Source organism: Ornithorhynchus anatinus, chromosome 19, assembly GCF_004115215.2.
Source record: "Ornithorhynchus anatinus isolate Pmale09 chromosome 19, mOrnAna1.pri.v4, whole genome shotgun sequence".
Lineage (NCBI taxonomy): Eukaryota > Metazoa > Chordata > Mammalia > Monotremata > Ornithorhynchidae > Ornithorhynchus > Ornithorhynchus anatinus.
Window position 1 is genome coordinate 5,653,604 of NC_041746.1, and position 23,566 is coordinate 5,677,169.

A 23,566-nucleotide genomic window follows, 5' to 3' on the forward strand; every position below is an offset into this window, starting at 1 on the left:
GGCGGGGGTTCGGCGTGTTTGGGGGGGGCCGGTGGGGGGGCCGGTCCTGGGGGGGGGGCGGTCAGCGGGAGGGCACAAAGTTGAGCGAGGGCTGGGACGCCAGCGCATGCGCACTCGGGACCGCTGGAGTTTCACTTCGGAAGTTTGGAGGGGTCCGGTCGCTCGCTCGCCCGCTCGCCTGCTCGTCCACCCGCTCGCCCACCCGCCCCGAGCCTTCCCCGGGGGCTGCAGCCCACGCCCCAGGTACAAGGGAGGGAGGGGAGGCTGCCGGTCCCCGCCGGCCGGAGCTGGGGTCACTCCGGGGTCAGTCCTCCAGGCCTGCTGGCTTCATTCAGTAGTATTTATTGAGCGCTTACTGTGTGCAGAGCACTGGACTAAAATTGCCTGCGACCCCCTCCACCCCCCACCCCTCTCCTCCGACCTCCCGCACCCACCCTAACACCGAAGGGAGTCCCTGGGCGGGCTCGGCCTTCCCCTATGGCGTCCCCTATGGCGTCCCCCATGGCGAGGGGCACCCCTGTAGCTCAGCCCCCGAGGGTGGAGACGGGGAAGGGCGAGCAGGGGGCGGCAGGAGCAAATGGTCCGAGCCTTGGTGTTGCAGAGGAACGAAACCCACAACCCCGAGGCCGAAATGGAGGGAGGGAGGCCCTGCCCTTCGACCGGCTGGCAGGCCCCTTGATGGTCGCCAACACAAGGCGGGGCCTCGCCCCCTCTCCCCAATGATGTGTATATGCCTATGATTCTGTTCATCTATTTCGATGCTATCGATGCCTGAATGTTTGTTTTGTGGTCGGTCTCCCCCTTCTAGACTGTGACCCCATTGTTGGGCAGGGATTGTCTCCATCTGTTGCCGAATTCTACTTTCCAAGCGCTCAGTACCCTGCTCTGCACACAGTAAGCGCTCAGTAAATATGATCGAATGAGTGAATGAATTGTGCCAGCCAGAGGCTTTGCCGTGGGCCTCGCTCATGGCACTCTGGTGTCGGGGCCGGGAGCCAGGAGTCCCCGTTTTCCCGTGGATCCTAGCAGGCTCTGGTGCTCGGGAGACCAGACCCCCGCGGAAATCTGCAGCCTTTCACAAAATGCAAAACCGTAGGCAAACCCCCCGAAGTGTAGAAATGCCCCAAAAGAGGAATCTCACGAGTCTTATGCCCTTTGAGTCAGTCCCATCACATCCACAGGTTAGGGTGAGGGCATTCATTCATGCAGTCGTATTTATTGAGCGCTTACTGTGTGCAAAGCACTGTAGTAAGGCGGAGATGAGCCTCCACCTCACAGCTTTGTGGGCTTAAACTTGGGTGCTTTTCACCAGCAGTCAGTGTCCCCATATGTAGCTTGGGGCGTTTATCCAGTGTTCTATCAAAAGGTCCATTCTTCAGCTGGTCAGTGCTGTGTTTTTGTATGTGTGTGGGTCTGGCAAAGAGACATCAGGTAGTTTTGAGTGCCAACGGTGGTATTACTGAGATATATTAGAGAACTGAAGGAGGCAAAAGAACCAAGAGCCCATGGGTGCTCCTGGGGAAACTAGCACCTGCATCTCTTTCTCCCCGCCTGGGCCCCTGGGCTGAAACTCACTTGTTGACTTTGCTCCATTGGTAGCTGGTCTTGCACAGCTGGGTCCTGGAAAATCAGATTTTTATCCCACCAGTGATCACCCTACGAGGCTTGCTGCTGGAATCAGGGTTGGGGCCCTCCCCCCCCCCCATGGCTGCAATTTTAAGGTTGATGGAGCCTAGGGAATGTGTCTGCTACCTCTCTTGTATTGTAGTCTCCCGAATGCTTCTTACAGTGCTCTGCATGTAGTAAGTGCTCAGTAAATAACCGTTGATTGAATGAAGTGTAATTTACATGTCTGGCCATAGTATTGGAAGCAGCATGGCCTAGTGGAGAGAGTGCAGGCCTGAGAGTCAGAAGACCTGGGTTATAATCCACTCTCTGCCACTTGCCTGTTGTGTTACCTTGGGTAAGTCACTTAACATCTCTGTGCCTCAGTTTCCTTATCTGTAAAAGGGGGATTCAGTGCCTATTTTCACTCCTACTTAGGTTTTGAGCCCCATGTGGGACAGGGATTGTGTCTGACTTGATTAACTTGTATGTTCCCCAGAGCTTAGAACCATGCTTAACACTTAATAAGTGCTTAACAAATACAATTTATTTATTTATTCATTCTTCAGTGTATTACCTGCTGCCTTTTTGTGGATTCTCTGTCTTGTTTGTTTTGACTATATCGTAGTGTGCTGGAAATTAGAGCTCAGGTTTCATAATGCGTCTTTTCCCGGATCACTGTGGGGTCTGAGGGTGATGCCAGCCCTGTCCAGATCCACAAATCCGGATGTAAGGCTGCTACTCCGGCAGTTGGGCATTTGAGGTTATCAACAGAATTCCGTAGGGTAGTCTTGAGTGGGATAACAATAATAATAATAATAATGTTGGTATTTGTTAAGCGCTTACTATGTGCAGAGCACTATTCTAAGCACTGGGGTAGATACAGGGTAATCAGATTGTCCCACATGAGGTTCACAGTCTTAATCCCCATTTTACAGATGAGGTCACTGAGGCACAGAGAAGTTAAGTGACTTGCCCATAGTCACACAGCTGACAAGTGGTGGATCTGGGATTCGAACCCATGACCTCTGACTCCCAAGCCTGGGCTCATTCTACTGAGCCACGGATGTCTTGAAGGGCTGTGTGTGTGTGTGCGCGCACACACACTGTGTACATTTTTAGGAATCTCCATTTGAATGATGGATCAGGGTGGCAATCCCTGCTGACCTGCCTAGTGCAGGGCTTTCTGGTTTGCTACTCCTGTTGCAGAGCGCTCGTATGAGTTGAAAGGGCCTTTCCCCATTATAGGCTGCCTTTGCAAGGAATGCCCTATTAAGAATGGAATACTCCCAATTTCAGAGTACAGGGAGTCTGGGACAAGGGCTTAGTATAATGCTCTGCACCCAGGAAAGCACTCAATAAATGTCATTGATTGGGGTGGGGGTGCAGATTCTGCCACTTTAACGGCTCCCTCTTGGAACCGAGGGTGCCAGGGAATGAGGAACTTGAATACGTGGCAGTGAACTTCTGTTCTAACCACAGCTCCTGTTCTCGCTCCCAGCCATTCCAGCCTCCTGTTGTCAGACTCAAATCCTGGGGAGGGGCTGGAGTTTAGAAAACTTGACAAATTAAACTGCTGGGACCAAAAAAGTGGGAGGTCCCCCTAGCCAGGAAAAGGGCAACACCTGTCCCTCCCCTGCCTTTATTTCTTCCTGTGCACTTTAGAATCAACCAGGAAGCTTCGAATTTCTCAGGAGCTCACTGGCCTGAAGAACCCGGAAGGAAATGATTTACTGAAGTGTTGTTCAGCTGACAGCCCCAATGCTCCCTACCCTTCTGGGTTTGTGGACACCGGAGTCGTCACAGGCAGAGACCGTTTTTTCAGGATCCACGGTACTTTTTTTATTCACTTAAATTCCTGAGCTTCCCCCACTGTATGCAGAGCACTGTATGAGTTTGGGAGAGTACAGTCCAAGTGAAATCCATCAATCAGTAGTATTTATTGAGTCCCCTCCGGTTGAGAAACACTGTACTTGGGATTTGGGAAAGTACAGTAAAAATAAAAATCAGTCAGTAGAATTTATCAAGCATCCACTGTGTGAGACCTCAGGAGAGTATATATTAAATGTAAAATCAGTCAGTCAACAGTATTTAAGCCCTCTCTGAATGAGGAGCACTATATTGGCTGTTTGGGAGACTACCGTAAAAGCCTTAGATGTGGTTCCTGGTTCCCGACCTTGATGGTAATAGACTGTAATGTGAGAGACAGGCAGACCTTAAGCCTGGGAGTGGGAGGAAAAACAAAGATGCAACTAGTTACAGCAAGAATTTAGAATTACAGGTTAAGTGCATACTTGTTAGGAGCAGGGAACGTGACTGTTAATTCTGTTGTAGTGTACACTCTCAAGAGCTAGTATACAGTGCTCTGCACATAGTAAATGCTTAATAAATACCACTGATTGAATGATAAATATATTTTCTATGTCCAGTTACTGAGTAACTGCAGATACATTGGAGAGGGAGTAAGCTGAGTCAGAGGTCAGTGGGTTTGACATGAGTGTTTTGGGCCAGGCAACAGGATATGGTCTGTCTGACCCTGAGCATTCTGACTGTAGCATCCTCCCCTGTGCTGCAGCTGCTGTTCTGGGCACTATCAAGCCTTACAGAGGGATGAAAGAAACACTTTTGCTGAAGGTTCCAGTCTAACACCACCCTGGGCAAGTCCCTACATGGGATTGTCCATACTGGCCAAAGTTTGGGCTTGTCGAGGCACGTGGGTGGGTCCCTGGCTGGGCCTCCCCGGGGTTGGGTGCTTTGGTTGTCTGCTTGTTCACCTGGGCTGCTTCGGCTGCCCTCCCTGTCCTGAGACCTTTGCCCTCCCCCGATTGAAGGTACCAGGTTCTGCTGAAACTTGTACTCTCCTAAGTGCTTAGTACAATGCTCAATAAATATAGGCGATTGTTTCTCAGTGGGATTTTTTTTTTTAGTCGTGGGTTGCAGTTTAATGGGAGTTGGAAGCAAGGGGACTGGAGCATTTCTTTTTCCTCCTCCAAAAAAAGTTGCATTTGTGTAGAGGGCTGGTGATCTCAGAACATGATCAGCACTTTTCCCTGGCATTATTTTTATTATGAATAATAATAACTGTGGCATTTGTTAAACTTTTGTTATGTGCCAAGGACTGCACTTAACACTGGCTAGATTCAGGATAATCATGTCGGATACTGTCCCTGTCCAACTTGGGGATCACAGTCTAAGAAGGAGGGAGAACAGGTATTTAAGCCCCATTTTACAGATGAAGTAACTGAGGCATGGAGTAGTGAAATAATTTGCCCAAGGTCACACAGCAGACAAGTGGCAGAGCAGGGATTAGAACCCAGGCCCAGATCTTTCCCGTGGCTTTCTGTTCCCCATCCCCTGTTTGCCCCCTGCCCCCATCCTCCTGCGTTCATGCTCTTTCTCTCTCTGTCTCTCTGTCCCTGCCCCCCCTGCCACCACCCCCTGCCACCATAGAGAGGAGCAGAAAGATGACTGGCTTTCCTGATCTGAACCTCTGGCGTTCACGGGCGGTCTCCATCTGGAGCCGGGAGAGCCTTGGCGTCGGGGACAAGCCCAATGAGAGCTATTGCTATAGCACGGCCCGGGAAAGCACGGTGCTCCAGGGAGTGACCTTCGGTGGAATTCCCACTGTCCTGCTCATCGACGTCTGCTGCTTCTTGGTACGTTGCTCCCCCATTTGTCACCAAAGGACCTGCATCCTCTTCCCCACAGAAGCCTGGGGGCTGGGGGGAGTTGGATGGGGTTAGTGGGTCCAGAATTTCCTCTAACAGAACAATCTGAGCAATGTCTCCCTTACAGCACTCCTGACCGGTAGGAGGGAAAAATAGGTTGCCACAACCCCTGTGCCAAGGGGAGGGAGTGAGAAGGAGAAGATAAGTGGGGAGCAGAAGGTGAGGAACAGAGGGAGGAATGGGCTGAGGGGAATTCTGAGAAGAGTCCCAGCTCCCTCAGCAATTTCAGAGCACATCGTGGGGCCTCATATGGGATCAGATGGGCATTTCCCTTTTGTAATAAAACTGTTTACTTTCAAAACTCTGCAGGAATTAAGCACTTAGTACGGTGCTTTTGAGTCAGAAAACACTCAGTAAATATAATTGAATCAATAGCTTAGAACCCAGGGTAGCGGGCTGGTCTCTCCCCTCCCACCACCCGCCGGATGGGGAGGGGAAATCGCAAAGGCCAGTTCAAGGAGTGGAAAGCAGAAATGAAGAGGCACAGGCAGTGGAAAGCTTGGAGGGCATGGGGATGTGTGGATTAGAGTAAGCAAGCCACCCTCAGCAGCACCCAATTCCAGCTATTGCTTGTGGGGGAGAGGATTTGGTGTGCCCTAAAGACTTTTGTCCATTGCTTGGGGATGGGAGCCAGTCTTACTGGTTGCCTGATTTCGGTGGCAGTTTCCAAGAGCCTGAGGAAGATTTGATTTGAGTCTTCTACTTCAATGTTGCCTGCGTTCCCACTCCTAGATTTTAATATTCGTGTTTACCGTCATTCGGAAGAGATTCTGGGATTATGGCCGAATTGCCCTTGTTTCAGAAGCGGAGAGGTAAGAGGAAGAGTTCACTTCATTTGGGTAGGTGAGTGTGAGGGTCCTTATTGGTCTCCACTCAGTTGTTGTCGACATTTGAATTGACTTTTTGAACCACACCCCATCCATCCCTGACCCCTCTCCCTATCCAGAGTCCCAGGGGTCAGAACAGGACCCTACCTTCCTGGGGTCTCCTATCACTGGAAAGGGTAGAGTACGGGCAGTTGGTAAATGGGCTTGGGCTTGACACCTGGAGGAAATATAATAGCTTCCATTTGCTGTAGGTTTGTTTGGTGAAGGATCTGGGCCTTGCCAGTCAGTGCTTACTCTGATCAGAGCACCGAACTCAGTGCTTGGGAGAGTACATGTCAGAGTTGCTGGACACATTCCCTGCCCAAAACAGACATACAATCTACGGGGGGAGATAGACATTAATATAAATCAGTTGTGAATATGAACTAAACTACTGTGGGACTGAGGATGGGGTGAATACCAAATGCCGAAAGGGTGTAGATTCAAGTGAGTAGGTGACCGGAAAGGAGAGGGAATAGTGGAAAGAGGGCTTAATGAGGGAAGGTTTCTTCGAGATGTGCTGTTTAAGGCTTTGAAGCCTTCCCTGGCTTGTTGAATCTGTGGAGCTTTCGGCTCTGCTTCTGTTGAGCAGTGGTTATCATGTGGCCTCCGAACTGGGAAAAAAGAGGCAGGGCTGAGTGACCTGTTTGGAAACAGTGAAGGGATTGATATCCAATTAATACCACTGGCCTCTCTACTGCCCCAGGGCCTCCAGGAAGAGGTGATGCCCTTGGGCTCGCTGTGTGTGATCTTGGGCAGACCCTTTCCCTCTATTGGCCCCTCTACCTAGCCTACCTCTCTCCACACCCTCACAAGGCCATGTTTGGGAAGTCCAATTAATGCCTTGCGGAGGGAGTGGCCGTGATCCCAAGTTAGGTGGAGTGGTAGTTATATTATTCCTTAAGTGTCTATGCAAAGCACTGTCCTGAGTGCTGGGGAAAAAAGACAAGGTGGGGATTTAGAAACAGTCCCTGGATCTCTAAGGGCTCAGAATCAAGGAGTAAGATGGAGAGGGGCCTGGCAATGAAAAAGATCAGTAGGGAATTTACCTTTAGAGTGTGAAGCCTTTTAACAAGATTATGAGAAGGCCCTTGAGGAACAGTCCTGCTACGGGCTCAGCTGCATTGGTAGATCAGGTCTCTGATCTTTAGGGGCTAAGTGTTCTGCAAGTCACTGTAGTGGTCAGTTCGACCCAGAGGCAGCTCCCTCTTCTTCTCCAAGACTCAAGAATGCCTGGGACGTGTCACTCTGTGGACTAACCCATCTTCCTTCTCTCCTTTGCCCCAGTGAGTCCAGTTATCAACGATTGTCTTCCTCCTCCTCCTCCTCACATCTAGACTTTGAAAGTGACTGGGTAGGTAATGGATTAGTGAAGGAATTCAATGTGGGCATGGTGGGGTGGAGGAGAATTTAGGCTGGTGGACATAGTGGGCTTACGAGTCAAAAGGACCTGGGTTCTAATGCCAGTTTTGCCACTTGTCTGCTGTGTGACCTTGAGCAAGTCACTTCTCTGTGTCTGAATTACCTCATGGTAAAATGGGGATGAAGACTGTGAGCCCTGTGTAGGACAGGGACTGTGTCCAACCCGATTATCTTACATCTATCCCAGTGCTTAGTACAGTGCCTGGCAGCATGTAGTAACTGCTTAACAAATACTGCAGTTACTATTATTATTAGGGGAGATTGGGTTGGTGGGCATTGGGTTGGTGGTGAGAGGAGCCTAGAGGGAGTGCAGCACTGAGCTTCTGGGGCAGTGGGCCACTGCTCGGGGTCGTATCCGAAGGTCCAGTCGCCGTGGGGTGAGGCCTTGTTGAGCACCTAACTGTGTGACCCCAGGCCTATGAAATTTTAAATAGCCCAGACAGGGGTATGTATTTTTGTGTGTGCAGGGGGAGAGGAAGAGAGAGAGAGATGTTTAAAGAAAAATTGCTTATTAGCCAAGATCATGACATATTTCTGTAGCGTTTGGAGTTAAAAAGACTCCACACAGTATTCTTCCCATTTCCTTCCTCCCTCCCTGAGCTAGGAGAGGTTGATTTTTTTTTTCCCCACTCCTATTTCTCCCATCCTTCCTCAGTCTCCCTCACCCCACAGTCTCAGCTGCAGCTCAAATATTTATTTTCCAATGTTTTAAATATTTTAAAATATCCTAATTAGACTCTCCATTAATGTCTCCCCACTGTTCTGGGATTTACCCAGCTTTATTTAAGTTCTCTGACTGGGTCCCTCAGGCTCTCCGTTTGAAGCATTGTGTAGGGTGAAAAGAACCGTTTTCTCCAGGGCTCTGTCAACTTGGCCCATACAGCGACTTCAGGGGAACATCTTCAGTCCAGGTGGCAGGAAGTGGGGGTTTGTGAGGAAGCATTGATGAACAGTTTTTAACTTTGCAGGAGGTTAAATTGCTGTTCAATTTAAGGAAGGTGAAGACAGCTGTCCCCAGAGACCTAATCAAAGCCTTCTTGGTTTGCAGGGGTGGTGTTCATGGCTAACTGCTGTCTTCCGAATGCAGTAAGTATATGGAGCACTATCTAGGTGACTGCCACGGCCAATCCTTTGGGCAGCGGCAGAGCCTGGACTTTCCCCCCCGCCCCCTCATTCTCCCATCCTGAGAACATAGCCCTGTTTGCTATTGGGGCCCTACTCAAAGCTGCTGGGGCCCACAGGAAATAGTTGTTGCTGGCAGGTGTGAAGGAGGAAACAGCTGAGAAGCATGGAGGGTTGGAGACGGGCGGAGGGGCACCAGTCTTCTCTTGCAGGGTCTTACTGGTGACCCAGAAGGAGGGCCAAAAATTGGTAGGGGATATGGCACTGCCCCCCGGGCATGTAGGGAGCTTCTTGTCTGCTTTTGTGATCCACAGTGGGGTTTCAGATCCAGCCTGAGGTGGGTTTGGTGAGTCCTACCAGCAAAATAGGACTGTATGTAATCAGAGAAACTGAAAAGTTCCTCTTGGCTCTACACATCCCTCCACAGTACCCCATCATCCAACCCACCACGGGCCACTCCCACAACACCCCAGGAGGGCTTTGACACCGTCGAGAGGCAGTGAGATTCTGGGTAGTAGAGGACAGGCTTTGGACTAAACCCCTGAGCTGTGCTGGGCTGACTTCCATGTCTCCTGTGTGCAGGGATGAGGAGATCCAGGAGCGGTGTGGAGATGATGCCATTCACTACCTGGCCTTCCAGCGCCACATCATCTTCCTGCTGGTGGTGATCAATGTCCTGTCGTTGTGTGTCATCCTGCCCGTCAACCTGTCTGGGGACTTATTGGGTAAGAGCTTCCCCCACCTCGGGCCACAGTGAGTAAGCTGGCGCCAGAGGAGTGGAGTATGCAGTCCGGGCTGTAGGAGGAGAGTAGTGAGGTGAGGTAGGAGGGGACCAGCTGATTGAGTGTTTTAAAGCCTATGGTAAGGAGTTTCTATTTGAGGCAGAGGTGGATGGGCAGCCATTAGAGGTTCTTGAGGAGTGGGGAGACTTCCCTAACTTTTCCTCTTAGCCGCAGTTACAGAGATCTTGGATAAGTTCAAACCCAGATAAGACTCTGAAAACCATTGTGGACCAATCATCGGTAAACGTAACCAAACACCTCTAAACCTGCTGAGGTTTTTGTGCTTGCAGACTTTCTTGTGAGGTCAAATTGCCACCTAATGTGCCCCCATTGTAGAAAACTCATTTTCCCAGACCTAGAATTCCATCTTTGTTTCATAGCTCTGCAGGGGGGGAATCTTCCAAATTTCCCAAAAAAAGTCCCTTGTGGATGGAGTCCATGAACACATTGCCTGTTGCTGATGTTTGGGGCGTGAAAGTCATGGTAGAGAGGTGCCTGGCCCCAAGCGTCTTTGTGTCTCTGCAGATAAAGATCCTTACAATTTTGGGAGAACAACGATAGCGAATTTGCAGACTGGGTAAGTACAGGGCTGGGAGATGGTTAGGCCAGAAGGCTCTGAAGGGGTGGTTTCTGCTGACCATATTTCCTTTCCGTGGGGAGATGCTTTTTTCAGAGCCCCAGGATGTCCAGCGTGGGTTAAAGCCCATTGATTTCTGAAATCTCTTGGGTGGGTAGCAATGTCATCATGGCTTGGGCTTTTCAGGCATGGTGTGGGCACTGGTATCCCTCTCCTTCTCAACTCCCATACTTCACTCTTCTCTCGGTGGGTCCCACCTGCTTCTCCTGGCCGGTCACTGAGCTCTCCAGCCTGGCTCTGGCCCCACCCTCCATCTCCCTGGTCAGCCCGGCCTGGAGCACTGGGAAGGGCTGGGTGATTCAAAGCCCTGTTGGCTGCCGGGAGCACATGCCCAAATCCCCTGCAGCTTAATGCATTTCTTTATGCACCCCATGCATCCCACCTGAACTCAACTCCCATCCAGCCCACCTCCAGAGGTGGCCCGGATTGGCTGCTGCCATTCTAGGCTTGTCTAAGTGGCCTTCTGTCCACAGCAATGACCTTCTGTGGCTGCACACCATCTTTGCGGTGGTTTATCTCATCCTCACGGTCCTCTTCATGAAGCACCACATGCAGTCCATCAAGTACAAAGAGGAAAGCCTGGTGAGTCAGCTGGGAGCCTGGGGCTCTACATGGGGGGCACTCTGGAAGGGGGAGTGAGAGGCCAAGAGATGGCAACAGCTGGGGCCAGCGGCTGTGTCCATCAGGCAACTGGTTCCATTGAGAAGCTCTTACCATAGGGTGCCCTGATGTGGCTCACAAATTTGCACCCACACCTTTTCTGAAACTGCTTTTGGTTTGGAAGATTGCGTCATTTTTTTTCTTTGTGGTGTAAATCCTGTGGAGATTTTTGGGTACTTAAGTTTGGTGTTATCCCACATTTTTGCTCCCGTTTTGATGGCTTTCCATAAATCCCACGTGGCAGAGGGCTGCCACTGGCCTCTCTACTGCCCCAGGGCCTCCAGGAAGAGGGGATCCCCTTGGGCTCACTGTGTGTGACCTTGGGCGGACCCTTTCCCTCTGTTGGCCCCCCTACCTAGCCTACCTCTCTCCACATCCTCACAAGGCCATGTTTGGGAAGTCCGTGAGGTCAGGGTTGGATGGGCCACAAAGAATGGTCAAGTCTTGTGGGAAGTGCCCTTGCCCAAGCTAAATGAAAAGACAGCTGCTCCAGTTCGGCAGCTGCTTAAGAGTTGTAGCAACTTTAGGTCTAAAGAAAAGTTTAATTTTTAAAAATTATTTCTTTCTCCCCTCTGCGGCTCCTGTGCTGCTGCATTGCTTCCTTGCCTATGACTTTGGGATTTTGGGGCTCTTTGTCCCGAAGGTGAGGCGCACCCTGTTCATAACGGGGCTCCCCAGAGATGTCCAGAAAGAGGCGGTCGAGAACCACTTCAGGTGAGGGAACAAGGGGGAATGGGCTGACCAGGGTAAACTGCCTTCCAGAGCCCGGTCCCGAAAAGGCCCTTGTCCTTTAGGCCTGCCCTGGAGATGGCCTCTCACCTCCTCTCCACGACGAGTAGACATTCATGTAAGAAGATGAGGATTCTGGGTTGGGAGGCCTGGGAAGGTGGCCGGCCTGGAAATGTGTTGGGCTGGTTCTTGTTTGGCGGGCTGAGGGAGTAAAGAAACTGGCTTGTTTGCCACAGAGCATTTTGAAATGCATCTGTTGGTCGGGGTGAAGGGGCGTTGTCCTCTCCACAAGCCTCACCTTTTTTTGGAACCTTCCAATGAGAGGCTCCCGGTTGACTGTGGGGATAGAGGAAGGCCCTCCCTGATTTAGCTTTGCTCTTTCAGAAAGTGTCGGCTATTTTCATTCCCCCTGTCTTCCCTGTGTCCTCCAGGGATGCCTACCCGACCTGCAGGGTAGTGGAGGTCCAGCTGTGCTACAGCGTGGCCAGGCTGATTTACCTGTCCAAGGAGAGGTAAAGCCACTGGTGGGTGGGGGTGGGGTGTGGGAGCAGGGCCGCCCAGGGGTCAGAGGCCAACTGGTGACTCCCTCCCCTCCTCGGTCCTTCCGTTTCCCTTCTGTATCTCTACCCCTCCTCCTGGCGGGCTGAGCTCACAGCCCCAGTCCCGCAAGCTCCGTCGGGTCACACAGCTCTAACTCTGTGGACATCCCCTCAGAACTCCCCTCCCACCACCCGCAACACACATCCCTGTAAACTCATCGTTGGCAGGGAATGTGTCTGTTTATTGTTATATTGTTCTCTCCCAAGCACTTAGTACAGTACTCTGCACACAGCACTCAATAAATACGATCGACTGACTAACTCTGCTTCTCCCCACCCACTCCCTCCCCACGCCCCTCCTTCTCTCCAGGAAGAAAGCCGAGAAAAGCCTGACCTACTTCACAAATCTGCAGAATAAAACCGGTCGGCACACCCTGATCAACCCGAAGCCCTGTGGTCAGTTCTGCTGCTGTGAAGTTCAGGGATGTGAACGGGTGAGGGGGAGCAGGAGTGGGGAGGGAGGTTTGGTGGGGTCTGCAGGAAGCCTGGCAGCACACTTCCCTCTGTGTGCCACCCCCCGCCCCCCCGCCCCAGTTCCCCAGTGCCTTGGACCTCTGGGTCCCCCAGTGAAGCATCCTCTGGGTAAGCTCTGAGTCTACCAGTGGTGTTTACTGACTACCTTTTTGGCGGGGCAATGCACTCAGCTTTTGGGAGTGTTCAGCAGTAGCAAGACAGATGTACCTGCTCTAGGAGCTTGCCACCTAGTGTGGGGGTGGACTACGATTCTTTGCAGGTGGTGAAAGCTGAAGGAAGAACAGGTATAAAGTAGGGACCAGTGTTGACTCCTTGTGGGCAAGAAATGTGCCATTACTTCAGTCTGCATTTCCCAAGGGTCTGGTACAGGGCATTGCACCAAATGGGTGCTCAGTAAAAACTCCTCCTGCTGCAAACACATCAGAAAGAAAACAGTGAACAAAACAGCGTGGCTTAGTGGAAAGTACATGGGCCTGGTAGTCAGAGAATCTGCTGTTTGACCTTGGGCAAATCAGTCAATGCTGTTTATTGAGCACTTGCTTTGTGCTCAATACAACAGAATTAGCAGTCACGTTCCCTGGCTGTAATGGGCTTATGGTCTAGAGGGGGAGGCAGATATTAATATAAATAAGTAATTTATAATACATAATTTAAAGATATGTATAAATCACTTAACTTCTCAGTTTCTTCAACTGTAAAATGGAGATTCAATATTTGTCTTCCCTCCTACTTATATTGAGAGCCCCATGTGGGACAGGGACTGTGTCCAATCTGATTAGCTGATTAGCCCCTGTGCTTAGAACAGTGCTTGACACTTAGTAAGCACTTACCAAATACCATGATTCTAACCCCAGCTCCGTCACATCTGCTGTGTGACCTTGGGCAAATCACTACACTTCTCTGTGTCTCAGAGAAAAATGGGGATTAATGTGAGTCCCATATGGGACGTGAACTGTGTCCAACCTTGTATCTACCCCAGCGCTTAGTACAGTCCCTGGCATATAGTAAACGCTTAAGAAATACCATTAAAAATAAAGAATGGGCATGCAGAAGGCTTAGACTCAGATTTGGCTCCCTTCCCCCTCTTTCTTCCCCTCCCAACCTCTGATTTCTGTAGGCAGTGTTTGTTCCTCTCCTGTCCTTCCCAGACATACTTACTGGGAGCATGGGAGTCTTCAGGATAAAGTGAATTAACCACTTCCTGCAACAAGTAGGGAAACGAGTTTTTCTATTGCTTTTTTAATTCATTGGGAAACTCACTGAGTTTTCTGGGTAGAGCCTTAGCATTCAGGCACCTCTGGAAGCCCCTCTTTTCCCTGACTTCCCTCTTCTCAGTGTGCCAGAATGATCAGCAGGCTAGTAGCCAAAGTGACCAAAGTGACCGTGCTCTGGCTGGTTAAGAGACTGCTCCAGGATTTTGGAGGGGATGGATCCCCAAGGGCACATGGCTGCTCATCCCCACTGTCCCTCTGCCCCTTTGGATCCCCCCTTCCCCTCGTGACTGAGTTAGGAGGAACTGGCCAGGGGAGGACCTGAGGCTCTGGGTTGTCGCTGGCAGGAGGATGCCGTTTCCTACTACAGCAGGATGAAGGATGACCTCATGGAAAAGTTCTTGCAGGAGGAACAGGCTGTTCAGAACCATCCCTTGGGAATGGCCTTCGTCACCTTTCAGGACAAATTGATGGCCAAATAGTGAGTGTGCCCCGAGGCCGGCATGGCCCCACTCCGGCTCGCCTCTCCCTGGTACCCTGCCTCTGGCTCCTTCGGATGGTGGATGAGGGGTCAGTGCCCGGAGCCCTCCTCCATCCAACCTGGGCTCCCATCCCTGTCCCACACTCCCAGCAATTAGCAGCAGAACTCTGGCTGCTCTCTCTGCCCTCGTCTACCTCTTGGGGACAGAGGTGCCACTGACCTAAAACGGCTCCAGGAAAGCCTCTTCTAAGGCAATCCACAGAGAGCCTGCTGTTATTCCGAGCTGGGTCTTTGGACTCGGTAGATGCCAGGGCTTAATTGGGGGTGGTCCGGGCCAGGGAGTGAATGAGCAGGAATAGTATCCTGGGGATGTTATTGAGGAGGGTTGGGGGAAAGGGGATCTGGCATGAATGGAAGTGGGGTGGAGGGATCCCTCAGGTTAAGGGTTGGTCACAGGACTCTGAGGCTGTGGTGCTGAGCACCATTCTTTGGGGAGGTGTGGAGCCCTTTCAGGTGAGGTCAGAGCTCCACGTTCTGGTAGCTGGGAGTAGGAAGAGCTGTGGAGGGTCATGTCTGTGTTCCCCACCCCCTGGAAACCTCAGTTGGTCAAAGCAGCCTTCAGAAGGGCTAGTGCTGTAGGGGTAATTATGTGCGTGCGTGTGTGTTCGCATACGTGTGTGCAAACTTTCCCCCTGCCTCTTGTCAGCATCCTTAAAGACTTCAACGCCTGCAAGTGTCAAGGCTGCCTGTGCCAAGGAGAGCCTCAGCCATCCTCCTATAGCAAAGACCTCCACATCTCCAGCTGGAATGTCAACTTTGCCACCTACCCAGAGGATATCTGCTGGTAAATCCCTTTAAGTTGTGGTCCAGGGCTAGCAGGGAGCAGGGCCATGAGGCTTGGGTGGAGGGGTGGAGTCACTGGGGACTTGGGAAGGGCCTTGTGCCGGCCTGGGACTTATCCAAGTGCCTCGAGGGTGAACTTCTCCTCTGGTTTAACAGTCCTTCACTTTCTAAGTGCTCAATTCCTGGTTAGGAACTGCCTGACTTGCAACCTGGATAACCCTTGATTCTGCAGGTGAATTCACACTGAGCACCCATCACCAGAAGCGTCCACCCCCTCTCTTCTACTTCCGGGGATGACACCGAAAATTCTGAGAAGCTCTATGTTCTTCCTCCTGACTCAGTCCAAAGTTGCAAAACCAGTTCAGTCCATTCTGGCTCCATTCTGATTCCAGCGCTTTAGAGAAGGAAATGAAACAGAGTCTGACCTCATTTGCCTTTTTTTTTTTATGGTATTTCTTAAGTGCTTACTATGTGCCAGACACTGTACTAACCGTTGGGGTGGATAAAAGCAAATCGGGTTGGACACAGTCCCTGTCCCACTTGGGGCTCACAGTCTCAATTCCCATTTTACAGATGAGGTAACTGAGGCCCAGAGAAGTGAAATGACTGAGTCACACAGCAGAGAAGTGGTAGAGCTGGGATTAGAACGCATAACCTTCTGACTCCCAGGCCTGTGCTCTATCCACTACACCATGCTGCTTCTCCTCCACCCTGATGCGTCTCTTGCCCGTTAGCAAGAGACCTTCCTAATGAGCTTCTTTTCTGCTCCCTCCCCACTGGCAGGAAGAACCTCTCCATCCAGGGCCCTCGCTGGTGGCTCCAGTGCTTGGGCATCAACTTCCTTCTCTTCGTGGTGCTCTTCTTCCTGACCACACCCTCCATCATTATCTCCACCATGGACAAGTTCAACGTCACCAAGCCCATCCGCTACCTGAACGTGAGTTCCGTTTTGCCAGGGCCCACTCCCCAGGGAGAGCCTGGGGCACAGGAAGCAGTCACTTGGCAGCTGCGTGGACCAAGTGGGGGACTCTGCTCTGAACCTGGACTTTTAACCCTGCCAAGAGAGAAACAGCAAGGCCTGGTGGATAGAGCACAGGCCTGAGAGTCGGAAGAACCTGGGTTCTATTCCTGGCTCTGCCACTGAACTTCTTTAAGCCTCAGTTTCCTCATCTGTTAAAGTGGGGATTAAGACTGTGAGTTCCATGTGGGCCATGGACTGTGTCCAACCTGATTAGCTTGTATCTACCCCAGTGCTTAGTACGGTGTCTGACCCATAGTAAGCACCTAACAAATACCATTTAAAAAAAAGTGACCCAAAGGGATGAGATAGAAAACTGTTGTTTCCCCTACCACTAACTTATTTTAGTGTCTGTCTCCCCCACTAGATTGTAAATTCCTTTAGGGTAGGGATCGTGTCTGCTTAATCTGTTGTACTCTCCCAAGCACTTATACAGTGCTGTTCACAGAGTAAGTGCTCAAAAAATATAACTTCTATTCTCCTGGTTAGGGCCATGATCCCCTTCCTAAGGACTTGAATTCCCTGAATGGTGTTGGAATTGTCTCTTCCTTTCCCCTTCACTATTTTCCTCAGCCCATTTCCTCCCTCCCAATCCTCTGGACTTTCTTCCAGTTTCACTTTTATTCTCTGTTTATCGTCCGGTGAAAGCTGTAGGCTATTCTGTAATGAACAGTGCTGAAGAACTGCCTGGCTAGAAAGAAGCCTGGGTTCAATCCGTCATATTCACTGAGTGCTTTCTATGTGCAAAGCACTATACTAAGCTCTAGGAGGAGAACAACAGAGCTAAATCACACGGTCCTGGCCCTCAAGGATCTAACAGTCTAGTGGGGGGCAGTGGCTGTCCTAGACGATTTTGGTGTCCGCCCCCCCCCAATTCCTCTTGACGCTTTGGATGTGGCAGCCAATCCCTGATGGTCTGTGTTGTTTCCCAGGATCCGATAATCAGCCAGTTCTTCCCAACGCTCCTCCTGTGGGCCTTCTCAGCGCTGCTGCCAACCATTGTCTATTACTCCACCCTGCTGGAGTGCCACTGGAGCAAGTGAGCAAACTGGGCTCCCCGAGGGGACGACCAGCTCTGCGGGGGAGATCACTGCAGCTGGGGGAGGCTTGAGGACTTTTAACTCTGATTTTCATGTGTACACCCTCCTCCTCCCTCCTTCCTCCCCTCTCTCCCCATTCTCCCTCCCTTTCTGCCCTTCTTCCCCTTCCTCCAGATCGGGAGAAAACCGGATCATGATGACCAAAGTCTACATTTTCTTGATCTTTATGGTGCTGATTTTACCTTCCCTTGGTTTGACCAGGTAATAACCACCCACCTTCTGCTTCAAAATTTAATCCCTTTGGGCTTCCCCAAAATCCAGCACTTAATCCTTTTTCTTCATTGTGTTCGAGATTCTGTCTTGACTTCTGCCACAGTGAGTCCCAAGAGCTCTAAGGCTTGTAGCTACAGGCAAATCCCCTCCATTCCCATTAGTCACTGTCCACGTCGCCACATTTGGGATGGCCCAGTTAATACCAACTCCATTTAGGAGGTCCATTGCAGTGGGTATGAGGAGGTTGATGACATTGTTTCTCCTGTCTTGCTGGGTCGGACATGTGTGTGTTTGTGTGAGAGAGACACACAGACTCCTCCCCTTTGGTGCAAACTCCCCACCTGCAGCTCCTCACTGGATCCATTTCTTTTTCAGTTTGGACTTTTTCTTCCGCTGGCTGTTTGACAGAGCCTCAGCCGAGCCGTCGGTTAGGCTGGAGTAAGTCCTCGGGGGAAACTGGCTCTTGAGCACTCTTGTCCCATGGTCTGGGTCAGGCCCAGCAGCCACCAGGGGCCTAAGGAGGAGCCTGGGACTGCAGCCTGCTACTCTGAGTGTCCTTCCCTAAACACCCCACAGACTGCTCCTCTTTTGCCCTGGCCCAGTGATCCTGAACCCCACCTGCAACCCCACCGTGGCGCCTGCCTGGAAATGCCCCACTCAGACACACAAATTGGCCTTGTGCTGCTTTGCTGAAACACGTGATTCATTTTCTGAGGCTGAATCTCCATCTGCAGCAGGAGCCTTATCTCTTCCTAGAAAGCAACCCAAACAGGGCCTCGCAGGGGCCAGAAGGGTCTGGGGGTTGGGGGCAGGAAGGGAAGATGAAAAATAAACTGTGAGCTGAGACTCCGGCAGCTGGGTCGACCTCTGCCCCGTACCAGCCCCTCCCTTCCCCTTTCCCCGGCCCGCCCTGGGCCCCCTCCCCCATTTCTGCCCTGACCCTGATCCAAGCCTTTCCTTTAGGTGTGTCTTCCTGCCCGACCAGGGGGCCTTCTTCGTGAACTATGTCATTGCCTCTGCCTTTATCGGCAATGCCATGGAGCTCCTTCGCCTGCCCGGTCTCATCCTCTACACCATCCGCATGGTCACAGCCAAGACCGCTGCGGATCAGAGGAACCTCAAACAGGTACAAGCGGCATCTGCTCGGCCAGTCCTCCCAACCACCAACCGCTGCTCCTGGGCCTCGACCCCTGCCCATCCCCTCATCCCAGAGCTGCGGGACGCGGTTGGCCACGGTTGAGTCACCCTTTCCCTCTGGGGGCTGCACCCCCACCTCTCTCCCTTCCAGCACCAGGCATTTGAGTACGAGTTTGGGGTGATGTATGCCTGGATGCTGTGTGTGTTCTCCGTCATCATGGCCTACAGCATCACCTGCCCCATCATCGTACCCTTTGGTGAGTGTTCTTGGGGGCGGGGAGAGGACTGAGGGGGACCTTGAGGCCCAGACACTTGAGGTGAGGGTGGTTGGCCCCCTCTGCCTCAGCCTGTCTCATTGTTCCAGGTGACTGTGGAAGAGGTGGAGCAGTGACCTTCCCAGCTCCTCCATATCAGGAGTCCTTTTCCAGGGCCCATTTGCTCTCTGTGGTGACTGAAATGGTGGCTAAGGAAATGGGGGACCATTTGGCAGCTGTATTTCGAGTCAGGCGAGCAGGCAGCCTCCTTCCCCTCTGTCCTTGTTGTGCTCCATGAGTAACGGCAAGCCTGGGAGCCGCTTTGAAGTATGAAATTCCTCAGAAGTCAACCCCCACCTATGAGCCTAAACCTACCCGTCGGGCCCACTTTCCCATCTTGCCCTTCTTGGGCCACTCTGCCTTCATTCATTATTTATTGAGCACTTACTGTGTTCAGAGCACTGTACTAAGTGCTACTGTAGACCAATACACAGACCCAGTCCCTGCCTACAAAGACCTTACAGTCTAGAATCTAGTCATGGAGAAACAGCATGGTCTAGAGGAAAGAGCATGGGCCTGAGTGTCAGAAGGCCTGGGTTCTAATCCCCACTCTGCCAATTGCTTGCTGTGTGACCTTGAAAGGCACTTAACTTCTCTGTGCCTCAGTATCCTCATCTGTAAAATAGGGATTAAATCCTATTCCCTTCTCTTTAGACTGTGGGCCCCATGTGGGACAGGGACTGGGTCCTACCTGATAAACATGTATCTACCCCAGCGCTTAGAACAGTGCTTGACACATAGTAAGTGCTTACAAATACTGTAAAAAAAGTCATCACTGAGTCTGCATCCATCTATCTCCCCGCTGGCTCCCACCTCTTCTCCTCAGGTCTCATCTATATCCTGCTCAAACACATGGTGGATCGCCACAACCTATACTTTGCCTACCTCCCCACCAAGCTGGAGAAGAAGATTCACTTCGCAGCGGTGAACCAGGCCCTAGCAGCCCCCATCCTCTGCCTCTTCTGGTTGTACTTCTTCTCCTTCCTCCGACTAGGTGAGCCTGATCCTGGCTTCGACTGACCCAGGCTCCTATTGCTCCCGTGGCAAACATGGTGTCTTGAAGTACTGAGGGTCCCTGCTGACCCCCTCCACGAAGAGGGGAGAGCAGACCATCATGGCTCCCTCATCCCCACCCCAGCCCACCTCCCTTCACAGAAGAAGGGGGCTCGTAGAGACCTGGGAGCTGCTCTGGGACTCCTCGAGGGCAGAGAGCAAGCTGAGTCTCCGGGCTCTCTACTGTTGAAGGGCCTCATAGCATGGACCAGGGCTGCCCCCTCCATGGGTCTCCAGAGCCTGGGTTTTTCTCTTTGTTTCAGGCTTCAAAGCTCCCACGTCCCTCTTCACGTTTCTCGTTGTGCTCCTCACCATCCTCATTTGCGTAGCCTACACCTGTTTCAGCTGCTTCAAGCATCTGAGCCCTTTGAATTACAAGGTGAGGAGACCCTTTCAGGGAGGTGAGGGATGTTGGGAGAGGGAAGGGATCCTGCAGGGTTGTCTGGGGGTACAGACCAGGTTGTCTGGTCTGTACCCCTGCTCTTCATTCAGATTTCATTTGTCTGGGATGGGGAAGGAGAGAGGAGCATGAAGGGAGTTGGGTAGAACCAGAGGTGGTGTGATCTTTGTAGGAAGTGCTATACTGGGAGTTGAGAGACCTGCGTTCTTCCCTCAGCTCTGCCACTGACCTGCTGTGTGACCTTGGACAAGGCACTAAACTTCTCTGAGCCCCCGGTTCCTCCTCTGTAAAGTGGGGATAAAAATAGCTACTTTCTCCGACTCTTAGATTTTTAGTCCCACGTGGGACAGGGAATGTGTCCAGTCTTTTATCTACTCCAGTGCTTAGCAAAGAAAAATCACTTCATAAATACCATGGCTGCTATTATTGTTATTCCTTCCCTCTCTCCCCTTCCCCATGACCTTGTGCTCCGGCAGAGAGTGGAGAGCATGCTAGCGCTGTTATTCCGAGGGGCAATGAGCCGTTTTTGTGGAGGGTGTCACATAGGCACAGTTTGGTCCTCTATTGTTCCGACTTTTCTTTTTGTTGTTGACTGCAGATAGATGACTCAGCAAGCGACCGAGGAAATGAAACAGAAGCATCAACAGCTCCACAATCAGCTGTAAGCTGCAGCCATTAGTAGTATTATTCATTTTCATTGCTCAGATGAGTCTGCTCATTATCTGTTCTATAACCAGAGAGGCACTCACCAAACTGCTTGTAATAAGAGAGATGAATCCAGAAGCCTCACCAGGGTGTCATGAATCCCCTCAGTCTTTTGATATTTAAGCTAACATACCCTCCAGCCCAAATCCCTGAGGCCGTGGGTTTCCCTTAGCATTTTTCAATCTCCATGGGACCCATGGGCTTTATTTATCCTCTCCTCTTATCTGGAAGCGGGTCTGTTGAGAGGATCGCCAGATCAGGAAGCTTCACTGCCTATTAGGCCCAGCGGGTCTGACCTCTTTGCTGTTAGTGGACCACTGTCATGGCTGGTATCTTGGCTCTCCCCAGTAGTCAAATCCCGCTGGCTCAGTTTTTTCAGGACTGGTCCCCGGGCCAACTGGCCCCAGAGGGAATCCTGACCACTCCTAAGAGGGCTCGCTCGGTCTGCCATTTTACCTCTTTTCCCTTAGGGTGGGGGAGCCTGGCACTGAGGCAGGGGCTGTGAAACACTGGGTGTGGTGCAGCCTCTTTCTCAGGAAATGTTTAAAGCAAAAGACCAAGCCAGTGATGCCTCAGGGGTAACTGAGGTGCAGACTGGCTCCAAGGCAAGGGTGGACCAGATGGCCTCTCAGCCTTACACTTCTGGGCAGAACTGGATTTTCTTGGTCTCCTCCCTGGCTTAGCGGGGTAGGAGGGGAAGCAGGCCATGGCATCTGCCCCCCTGCAGGCCTTTTCCATTGCGCCTGTTCCTCAGAAGGCCTAGGCCCAGCCTCTCCCTCTCAGCGTATTTGCCGCCCTCCCTCACGGCTCCGGAGAGGCCAGCAGCTGCAGTGTGGGCTGGATCTGACCGTAGGAGTTCAAAGCCGTCACCCCTCTCCGGCCACGAAGCACCATTCGCATCATTCCCCGGGCTCGGGGTGGCGGCCGAGTCATTCTGCTCTTTAGGATTTTTCCAGGGTGGTCCCTGCCGACCCGCGGGTGGCCAGGAACATGGGGAGGGGCTGAGGCAGGGGAAGAAGAGGAGGAGAATATAAAGGAACCCTCTTCCCCTTCCCCCAAACCTTGAGGATCAACCCTCTCTCACCACTGACTCCCGTGTCTGTTGACAGATGTACGTCCCCCGAGTCCTGTTCACTTCAGAGAAGAGCACCCTGGCCCCTCAGGAGCAGCTGACCTACGGCGCCATCAGCGAGCCCCCGGCCAGCCGGGCCAGTCCCACGAGGCCTGGAGACTTTGGGCCGACCTTCCAGAAAGCCTAAAAGGGATCCGAGCTTCCCAGGCTGGCCACAAGGTGGAGAAGTGGGTCTGGCCGGGGACAAGAAAGTGGCCTCGGAGCCCCAGAAGCTCGGGGTCCTGGGTTCTGGGCCGGGCCCTTTCAAGTTTCCTACCCTGCTCAGCCCTGCTCTGCTCTGCCCTGCTAAGGGAAGGCGCAGCAGTAACAGGGTCCGAGGCTGAGACTTGACTGTCTCCATATCCCCCTTCTTCCTCCTGAGCTGGACGGAGGGCTGGCTGGTGGTGGGCTTTCCCCGGGGGATGGAGGGCAGACACCCAAAAAGCTTCCACCCCTTGCCCCCACACCACCCCTTCAGGGCCAGCTGGGATGATGCCTCCTGGCTTTTAACCAGACCCATATTTATTTTGTCGTCTGCCTGGGTGGGATTGCCAGGGCCGTAGCCTGTGCCAGAAGTGGAGGAATCGTTGGGTGAGAGTAGAGCTGTCCGAATGCCTTCCTTATGGGCAGCTTCGCTCCCCCTTCCTATCCTTCCCCCGCCCACGCATCCCCACCCAACCCGTTTTGTGGCCAAGGCCCCTCTGGACCAGTGAGGGAAACGAGACTCTTCTTCCCCCATTTCCGGCGAGGGCTGCCCAGCCAACTCAGGACCAGCCCGGCCCGGGCCATCACTAGTGAAGAGTGGAAATGTTTTCTGCACTCTCCTTTTCTTTTTAAATTCTTGGATTACACCAAAGACTGCACCTGTGTCTGCCAGCTTCCAGCCTAGCCGGTACGTGGGCGGCAGGGGTCGGGGGGGGGGCTTACTGATGCTAGACATGTGTGGGTTCAGTCTGCCAAAAGCCTGTATTTTTGCTAAAAGGGAATTGGGCATTAATGCTAATGAGTGTCACTTAATAAAGTACGTACATGTGAGAGATTGTGTGGGGCCTCTGCATCCCCTTCTTCACCCATGGGCGCGGTCTGTCTGACTGGTGAGGCATCTCCATTCAGGCTGACTGCCCCCTCCCACTTCAGGCCACTGGAATGGGGCCAAGAGCATCGGACCACAGTGCCCTCTGGGCCCTAGGTGCTCTGCGGTGGCTGACTGCTCTGCAGGTGACCCTGACACTTGTGGTTGAGGGTCAAGGAAAAAATCCTTGGTCCTTATTGGCTGCAGAGGTGGGGAGGGAAGGTAGTATTCCTGTTCTGGGGATTCAGGCAAGGGAGCTGGGGCAGTTCCCCTCTGGGCAGGTG

At 52.2% G+C, this 23,566-nt stretch overlaps 1 protein-coding gene across 1 annotated transcript; it reads left to right on the forward strand.

Moving 5' to 3' along the window:
- The first annotated feature begins 128 nt into the window (after nucleotides 1-128).
- On the forward strand, nucleotides 129-23,252 carry TMEM63A (transmembrane protein 63A). Its single transcript, XM_001512638.4, has 24 exons — nucleotides 129-243; nucleotides 3,271-3,438; nucleotides 5,056-5,261; nucleotides 6,066-6,145; nucleotides 7,487-7,553; nucleotides 8,670-8,707; nucleotides 9,326-9,468; nucleotides 10,051-10,102; nucleotides 10,636-10,744; nucleotides 11,466-11,536; nucleotides 11,983-12,063; nucleotides 12,461-12,584; nucleotides 14,183-14,316; nucleotides 15,023-15,160; nucleotides 15,943-16,096; nucleotides 17,110-17,216; nucleotides 17,392-17,478; nucleotides 17,866-17,928; nucleotides 18,454-18,616; nucleotides 18,779-18,884; nucleotides 19,768-19,935; nucleotides 20,258-20,373; nucleotides 20,993-21,055; nucleotides 22,209-23,252. The coding sequence occupies exons 3-24, from the start codon at nucleotides 5,070-5,072 to the stop codon at nucleotides 22,356-22,358; spliced, it is 2,406 nt and encodes an 801-aa protein (XP_001512688.2). The 5' UTR covers nucleotides 129-243; nucleotides 3,271-3,438; nucleotides 5,056-5,069; the 3' UTR covers nucleotides 22,359-23,252.
- Nucleotides 23,253-23,566: the final 314 nt, after the last annotated feature.

Coding starts and splice junctions, on each gene's coding strand:
- TMEM63A (XM_001512638.4), top strand. CDS start 5,070: ATGACTGGCTTTCCTGATCTGAACCTCTGGCGTTCACGGGCGGTCTCC. Junction 12,064..12,460: donor ATTTACCTGTCCAAGGAGAG/GTAAAGCCACTG, acceptor CCTTCTCTCCAG/GAAGAAAGCCGAGAAAAGCC. Junction 17,929..18,453: donor GAGCCGTCGGTTAGGCTGGA/GTAAGTCCTCGG, acceptor CCTTTCCTTTAG/GTGTGTCTTCCTGCCCGACC.